This window comes from Hemicordylus capensis, chromosome 3 (assembly GCF_027244095.1).
Source record: "Hemicordylus capensis ecotype Gifberg chromosome 3, rHemCap1.1.pri, whole genome shotgun sequence".
Lineage (NCBI taxonomy): Eukaryota > Metazoa > Chordata > Lepidosauria > Squamata > Cordylidae > Hemicordylus > Hemicordylus capensis.
The window spans coordinates 201251775-201260579 of record NC_069659.1 but is presented as its reverse complement, the minus strand read 5'-3'; the positions used below and the strand labels follow the sequence as shown (position 1 = coordinate 201260579).

The following is an 8805-nucleotide window of genomic DNA, read 5'->3' as shown; positions in this document are numbered from 1 at the left end:
CATTAAAATCTTCAGCATTCTGAGCCCGATTCAAACATTATGCTGTACATGTGTTTGTGTGAATGACTGTACTGTACCTGTGTTCCTTTCAAAAGTGAACCTGGATACAGGCCCTTCAAATGCCTGGTATAGAGAGGTACTTCTGTACCTGTGTTCAGCATAACATGTGAATGAGTGTACCTGTGTACAGATCTGTACCTGTATACATTGTGCACCTGTACAAGTGTTGAACATAACATGTGGATGGGAGATGAATGCCAGCTCCTGGAGAACCCTCAGTCGATCCTGGAGAGCTGGTAACCCAGGCATATCCTAGTACAGATTTTTCATGTTTCATTTGCATCATGGTTTGCTTCAACTTTGTTGTGATACTGTGTGTACTGGTGGCTGTACTAGCCAAAGTTTTGTCATAACTTCCTCTATGGGGAGGCACAAACGAAACAGCATCATGGACACTGTAATAAAATAAACTATAAACATATTTACACCATTTCTTCCCTGCTCTCTGGGTACAAACCCAAAGTCGAATAAAATCTAAGGTCTAGATGATGGAGAGGTGACGAGCAGCAGGTCTTTCAGCTAGCTGGGATGTAAAATCCGCTCAGTCCTCTCTTGGGATGAGTAATAATACCTTGTCCTTTCGAAGTGCATTGCACAGGCAATCCTGAGGTCAGCCAGCTTTGCATTGGCCCTCTTCTCTGTGTAAACGGTTCTCCGTTCCTCTGTGGGCTGCTGCCAGCTGTTCATTTCAGCTTCCTTTTTCCAGCCAGAGAGCGCAAAGGCAGGGACGCTTCAATCCATTCATTCGCCGTGGTCATCATTTCCTGCCAAAATGCGACCTCCTCTTGTGTGGAGTCCATCCAGTCAACGGCAATCCCATAGCTGGAGCCTTTGAAAGAAACAAGAAACAAGTGAGCCTCGGGGAGGAGGAGAGCTGGTCTTGGGGTAGAGAACGTGAATGGTCCCCTTTGCTAAGCAGGGTCTGCCCAGGTTTGTATTTGGATGGCTGTCTACATGTCAGCGGCTATGAAAAGGGGCAACCTATGATCGTGCTCCTTTTTTGAGAGGTCATAATCTCTGCTGCAAGCAGTCACGTTCATGGTAGGACTGTGTGTATCATAGGAACATAGGAAGCTGCCTCAGGCTGGGTCAGACCATTGGTCCATCTAGTTCAGTCTTGTCTACACAGACTGGCAGCGGCTTCTCCAGGACTGCAGGCCAGAGTTTCTCTCCGCCCTGTCTTGGAGTTGCCAGGGAGAGAACTTGGAACCTTATGCATGCAAGTAAAAAGATGCTCTTCCACTGAGTTATGGAACCTGCTGCATGCAAGTGTGCAGGTGCTCTTCCCAGAGCGGCCCCATCCCCTGAGGGGAATATCTTACAGTGCTCACACATGTAGACTCCCATTCAGTGCAAACTAGGGTGGACTCTGTTTAGCAAAGGCGGCAATTCATACTCGTTACCACAAGACCAGCTCTCCTCCCTTAATGGTGTTTCTTGTCAAACACAGAAGAAAAGCACCATTGACTGTCTAAAATGGAAATACCCTATGGAAGATGACTCTGAATTTAAGACGATCCCCTTAAAAAGTAGAGGTTACATTCAAGTTATACCTACATTGACTCAAAAATAACAGGACTCTGAATAGAAGATGACCTCCTGATTTCTAAGATCAAAATACTTGGAATAAACCTAGTCTTGTATTCAGGTAAATACAGTATAGTCACAGCGGTTAGATCTAGCTGTTTTTCTTGAGCGACCTGAGGTTTGCCAGCCCTGCCCTCCAGGATCCACTACTGAAAGTAATCCTGGAGGTTCTTCTGGCCTGGTGTGGTGACAGATATTGCATTACAAAAATGGGAGCAGGGGGAACCTTGCAGGAAGAGCTCCAGTCAGGGTTGGCAACCCTGTTACTCAAGGCCACTCATTTAACCCACAGGCTCTTCCAGGCTCAACGACACTGGTCTCGGAAGCAGGGATGGCCGACTTGAGACTCTCCCGATGTTGGTGGACTACAACTCCCATTGTCCCCAGCTGCAACACATATATATCACAGCAGTTCTCAGAGCAGTTTACATAGCAAAAGGGATGAGGAAATGGCTCTCTGCTCCAAAAGAGCTCATGGTCTAAAACAAGCTGAGAGAGAGGGGTGGGTGACGCGGAGAGATCCTAGCAAGAGCCACTGGGAAGGCTGCTATACTTTGTGTGCTGAACAGGGCCAGCTACTCTCCCCCTGCTGAATGGAAGAGAGCCGCCATTTTGGAAAAGTGTCGTTTGGCTCAGTCAGCAGGAGCCCCTTGAAGGAGGGCGGCCTTTGCCTGCGGGGGCTGCTCATTCATTATTCGCTGAGCAGCTGCTGTCCTCTCTGTTTTTCCACAGAAAAGTTCCCAAAGGAATTTCTATAGCAACAGCAAGGAGAAAAGATGGTTCCCTGCCCCAAAGAGGCTCCCAATCTAAGGGAGGGAGACACAAGGGAGACCCCCAGCAACTGGGAGGGATGCTATTCTAGGCTGAATAGGGCCAGCTGCTCTCCCCGGCCGCCATTTTGAAAAGGCGCTTCTTGGCCCAGCAGAGGCCCCTTAACGAGGCCGACCTTTGCCTGAGGGGGCCGCTCATTCATTATTCACTGAGCAGCTGTCCCCTCTGCTTTTCCACCGGAAAAGTCCCCAAAGCAGTTTCCAAGGCAACAGGAGTGAGAAGATGGTTCTCTGCCCCAAGGGGCTCACCGTCTAAAAAGAAAGACAAAGGAGAGCCCAAGCAACAGCCACCTAGGCTGGGCTGGACAGGGACAGCACCTCTAAATGGAAGAGAGCCGCCATTTTGAGAAGGTGCCCCCTAGCCTGGTCAGCAGGTACTTAACGAGGCCGACCTTTGCCTGAGGGGGGCTGCTCATTTATTATTTATGGAGCAGCTGTCCCCTCTGCCGTTCCACAGAAAAGGTTCCCAAAGGGGCTTCCACAGCAAAAGGCATGAGTAGATGGTTCTCTGCCTCCAAGGGGCTTGCAGGCGAAAAAGAAACACCAACGAGACGCCAGCAACAGCCACTGGGAAGGACACTGGGCTGGGCTGAATAGGGACAGTTGCTCCCCCTCTTGTGGGATACGAGAGAGCCGCCATTTTGAGAAGGTGCCCTTCGGCCCAGTCAGCAGGGGCCCCTTCAGCAAGGCCGGTCTTTGCCCCACTTCTTATTTATCCCCCTCACTTGTCTACCCTGCTTCTCGAGCAGAAAAATTCCCCAAACAGCTTTCATAGCAAAAGCAAGGAGAAGATGGTTCCCTGCCCCACAGAGACACAAGAGAGACGCCAGCCAACAGCCACTGTAGGGACAGTGTACTGGTCTGAAGAGGGACAGTTGCTCTCCCCCTGCTAAATGCAAGAGAACTAGACCACTTTCTAAGAGGTGCCTCTTTCCTCAGTTAGCATGACTGCTGCATTTCACCATCATCTTAAGCGACAAATTGAAACAAACTCTTGCACAAATATATCAATAGGATCATATAGTCAAGAATGACAGGGAATGCCCACTAAGATGCACTGGTTAGAAACATAGGAAGCTGCCATATACTGAATCAGACCATTGGTCTACCTAGTTCAGTATTGTCTTCACAGACTGGCAGTGGCTTCTCCGAGGTTGCAGGCGGGAATCTCTCTCAGCCCTATCTTGGAGATGCTAGTGAGGGAACTTGGAACCTTCTGCTCTTCCCAGAGCAGCTCCATCCCCTGAGGGGAATCTCTGACAGTGCTCACACTTCTAGTCTCCCATTCATATGCAACCAGGGCAGACCCTGCTTAGCTAAGGGGACAAGTCATGCTTGCAGCCACAAGGCCAGCTCTCCTCTCCTCTCCATTGGCCATTCAGAAATTCCATGCAGTCCCCTTGCCATTTGGAAAGAACCAGTGCATTTTAGTGGGCATTCGCTGTCATTCATTTTAGGATGTCCTGACCCGAGTCCAGTGTACAACTTGCATGCTGATGGCTTCAGGTTCAACCCCTGAAATCATCCGGGCTATGTTAGTCATGACTACATCCTACTAAAATTAATGGGAAATTAATGGGAAATGAACGGTACTCATTGATTTCAATGGTGCAGAGGCCTGGCTTGCTGTGAATTCTAATTTCCGCCCAGCCACGCTTCTGAAGAGAAGCCCTTTCCATTTTGATTTGCGGTCCAAAACATGCCCTTTGGATGTCTGCTCTCCCTGTTTATATTTTCTGGGCAAGGAGAACATGTTTCATGTCGAAACTGGAATGAGGCGAAAGGGCCTCGTTATTACCTGTCCCAAGTCCCAGCTGGATCCCTCCCAGAAAGTGATTGGTCAGTTTCTCATGATCCCAGACGGTCAGCTCGACACAGGCATCCTTCAGATCTTCTGTATGAAAGCCGTCGTACACGATGGTGTGGTTAAGCACCGGGTTGGAGTCCCTCTGGACAATGCGGGTCTTCTGGTAGCTCTTTTTACTGGTGTCTGGAAGAACGTAGCTTGCAAGGGAGAAAGAGCATTTGACATCAGGCAGAATGGCGACAGAGAAATGTCATCTTCCACTTATTTTTTCCAGTCATTCAGCTAAGCAAACAGAATTCAAGCCCTCCGGAGCCTAGCTATTACTATTTATTATTACTTTAATATCCACGATGGAACTTGGATCCCAAGCCAAGAGAGCGGAGTTCATAGTGGCAACATTTAACACACTTAAGAGGCCTGCTGGGATAAAAAAAATATCAAGAGATGATTGGAAAACGAGCAGGGAAGGCACCACCAAGTGAACCTCAAGTGGCAGGGAGTTCTACAGAGTGGGGGATCCGAAAAAGCTCTGTCCTGCATCGCCACCAACTGAGCATCAGACAGAGGTGAGAAACAAAAAGAGGGCTTCCCTCATGGATCTTATATGGTAGGTGGAGTCATGTTCAGATATGTTGGCTCTAAACTGCTTAGGGTTTAAAGTGGTAGGGACACCTCTGAGCATTTCTTTGTCAGCGAAGGTATGTGTGATGAATGAGCACCATGGAAGCATATGGTTGTGCTTGCTTGGGTCCGTGTGGGTATGAAATCCACCCCCCGCCCCATGACACACCTACCATTTCACAAAGGAGCCCACTCCGGAGGGACGTAACTGGGGCAGATCTTTGGTGTCCTTGACCCAGATATGGACCTCCCCAGACGGAGGGGTCTTTAGACCTGCCATGAAGGATCAAGAGACATAGTTGGTTGGTTACCAAGAAGTATGTTAGCTTCCTTCATCCAAAAGTCTTAATAAAACAGATCCCAATGGACAGTAAAATGTGCTATAGTGGATAAACTGGGGCAGGTAGATTCCTGTTCACATCCCTGCTCATTAGCGGGGCTCACTGGTGACCCAGTTGCTCTCACTCAATCTCGCCTACCTTGCAAGGTTGTTGTGAGCATAAAATAGGAGGGAGACTGTGTGTACTGCCCTGTGCAAGGAAAACATGACATTGATAACAAGTGAAACCATTCTTTACTTTATAATATGGGGTGGGGCCATAGATCAGTGGCAGAGCATCTGCTCCGTATGGAGAAGGCTGCAGGTTAAATATTTGGCAGCATCTCCAAGAAGGGCTGGGAAAGACTCCTGCCTTGGAGAAGCCGCAGCCAGTCAGTGTAGACAATACTGAGCAGTAGTATAGGGGCAAAACAAACAAAAGCACGTGGCTGGAGGATGACGTCACAGTGACGTCACGGGGGGCGGGGGCTTGCAGCTGTCAAAATGCGCTTACGTCACTGGAAATACGTCATCGGAAGGGCTTGAGGAGACCCCCACGTGACCGGGAAGGGCCAGAAGTGGGGGACGCCCTTACCCCCGGAAGTCTGGCACCCACCCTACCACGCCTACCCCAGAATATGTCCAGACATGTCCGAATGGGTGCATGTGACCCCTCTACGAGCACGCCTAGCCACCCTGGACCAATAGGAACAGGTTTCAGGCTCCGGAGAGGTCCGAGTGAGCGGGTGTGATAATGGTCGGGCGGCCATTTTGTGCAACTTTATTGGGCGAAAAGGCCCAGAGGAGACCCCACGTGGCAGGGAAGGGTCAGAAGTAGGGGTACGCCCTCACCCCGGAAGTCTGGCACCCACCCTACCACCCCTACCCCAGAATATGTCCAGACATGTCCGAAGGTGGACATGTGACCCATCTACGAACACGCCTAGCCACCCTGGACCAATAGGAACAGGTTTCAGGGTCCGGAAAGGCTGTAGTGTGTGGAATTTTTCTAACTGATATTACCTTTGCTGCAAATTGGGATGCAAATCTAGGATCCTCTAGTCTGTATGCAGACATTAAAACAAATTTCATAAAGACTAGAGGATCCTAGATTGGAAATCCCATCATTGTAGGGGTTTTATAGGAACTGCACAAGTTATCCCATTGTACTAATTTTGGATGATCTACCCCCACCCCACCCCTCCCTTTAAAAACCAGCTTTTATTTTTTAAAAAGCATCCCAATTTGCAGCAGATGATACACACTACAGCAAATGATTCACACATGGTCTCTCCCCTCGCCCCTCAGTTTAACATCTCCCCATTCACCACACTCAAAGTGCAAAACGGAGACTTTTAAAATTCAAGGAAATTTATTTGAAGGAATAAATTAAAATTCAAGGCTCTTTATCTGAAGAATGAGGGTCCCTGAAGGGAGATGAGTTCACCACCAGATAACCCCATCATGTTGTCCCATCAAGAGGCATCCCACCAAGTTCTCTCTCTCTCTTGAAACACCACACCCGATAAGCCCATTGTTCCATCAAGGGCCATCCCACCAAGTTTGCATAGGCGTGGGCCAGGTGGCTGAAAGCATGTGGCCCACAGAAAGCTTTCTCTCTCCTGAAATTCCACCATGCAGTAAGTAGCAAATCTCCTATTCTCAGTAAAAATAATAATAAGCCCCTGTATTAATTTAAAATTGTCACTTTTGCAGTCTGCATCCTTAAGGATTTATTTATTTATTTATTTATTTATTTATTTATTTATTTGGCTTTATAATGCAAAATCATTCTATGCATGCCTGCTTAGAAGTAAGTACCATCAGTATCAATAGATTTTCTCCCTAGTAAGTCTGTATAGGATTGCAACCTTAACTGTAAAGCTCAGTGCATTTTTTTAGTCTTATTGCTGCTTTTAATATCTCAGACTTAGTGTAGTCTTCATCTATTTCTATAGATGTTGTTGTCTGTGTGTGTGTGTGTGTTTAATTTTGCTTTAATCCACCATGAATTCTCTTTGACCCCAACCCCTGCCCCTTTTCCAGGCAGTTCTAATCACCTTCACCAATAAAATAGCATATTTATTTAGCAATAAATAGCATATTCAGGTTTTGGGGGATTGAGTGGGGTGGTAGTTTGCACACAGCTAATTAGACAAGGTTAAAAACGGAACCTGTATATTTGAAAGTGTTGGGATATAAAGTCTGGGTCTTAGGTAAAGAGAGCTTCCCCAACCCTGTGTTGGATTTATTCCCTCCCCCGTTTCAATTTCAGGCCTGCAGGGTTTTTTTTTTACCCAGGCTTTTACATGCTTGTTTCCATTGCTGATGCTCTGTATCTTTTACGGTTATATTGTGCTTGTTTTTCTTTTTTAATCAGATCAGTATTTTTATATTCTAGTTAATATTTTAATTGTGTAATTTTTGTAGTCTTGTTTTAACTTTTGGGGTGAACTATCTTGAGATTATTTTAATGAAAGGTGGTATAGAAATTTAATAAATAAATAATTTTTGATTTTGCCAGTTTGAATTTTAGGCATGTGGGTTTCAAACGTTTTCTTAAACTGCTGTGAGGCCATGTTTTATCTTCTAGTTTCAGCATGAGCTGTTGTGGATCAGCAATCCCATACATCAGATGCCTGTGATGCTGCAGATTCTGGTCCACAAAAGTTTTATGATGAATGTTTTGGTTTGAAGGAGTGACTAATTCTTTAGGGCAAAAGAGAGAACTCCACAGAGTGGAGCAGAGTAGCCTGCTACATATTGTTTCTCTGTAGAAACAGCCATTTGCAGAAAAAAAGCCATGTGTTGGTCCGCCTGCCACATGGCTGTACTATAGCTTCCTATTCTGGAGGAGCAGAGTTTTAGGGTGATGTTCTGTGACTATTAGGTATGCTCAGCCATACCTGCACAGCGCTCCCTTGGGCGGGGGGGGGGGGCTTACAGTAAGTGATAGTTATCCGCACCTTGAGGAAATAACGGGTTTATTTTAATGGAAAATTACTACTTTACACTGAGCATTTAGCAACCACATTGAAATTGTTACTTTGTTTTTTCAGATGTGAGCACAATCTACCCATGGTCTTGGACAACCCTAAACTATGATATGGAAATGTGCCTTCTCAAGTACATACACTACTGTGTCTGACACTCTATGTAGAATATCATATTCTTTATACTTTACAACTCTGTATTCATTTGTGTTCTTTATGTTGTATGTGTAACTTTACATGAAACTTTGCCCTTTGTGTTACTCATTCATTACTTTCTCCAGTGAGTGTGGTGTCAGAAAAGACATATAATAACTCTGACTGCCCTGTGTTCAAGAGCTAGCTTGTTCTTTTGCCTGGTTCTTAAGTATTTTTACAAGGCCTCTAGCTCTGCATCCAAGTGAACAGGTTCTAGTTTTAAAAGCCGTGTGTAGAACATAGATTTCTAAAATGTGTGTTCCACCAATGTTTGAAAACCCAAGGTTTTTAAGATGACTTTTAGAAAGTTATTAATAAATAGAATTTTTCCACACGCGCAATGGATAGCATAGGGTATTTGTACAAAAACACAACCCATGGTTGTGTGTTCGT

The 8805-nt window shown here is 46.3% G+C and overlaps 1 protein-coding gene across 1 annotated transcript; it reads right to left on the bottom strand.

Moving 5' to 3' along the window:
- Nucleotides 1-441: 441 nt before the first annotated feature.
- On the bottom strand, nt 442-5185 carry LOC128350550 (synaptotagmin-like protein 2). Its single transcript, XM_053308958.1, has 3 exons — nt 5079-5185; nt 4276-4481; nt 442-889 (listed from the first exon to the last, which is right to left on the bottom strand). Exons 1-3 carry the CDS (start codon nt 5183-5185, stop codon nt 744-746), a joined length of 459 nt encoding a protein of 152 aa, XP_053164933.1. The 3' UTR covers nt 442-743.
- Nucleotides 5186-8805: the final 3620 nt, after the last annotated feature.

Excerpts from the sequence above, each read along its gene's own strand:
- LOC128350550 (XM_053308958.1), bottom strand. The coding sequence starts at position 5,185 with ATGGCAGGTCTAAAGACCCCTCCGTCTGGGGAGGTCCATATCTGGGTC. Across the intron at positions 4,482-5,078 it reads GTGGGCTCCTTTGTGAAATG|CTACGTTCTTCCAGACACCA; the intron begins GTAGGTGTGTCA and ends CTCCCTTGCAAG. Across the intron at positions 890-4,275 it reads CCAGCTGGGACTTGGGACAG|GCTCCAGCTATGGGATTGCC; the intron begins GTAATAACGAGG and ends TTTCTTTCAAAG.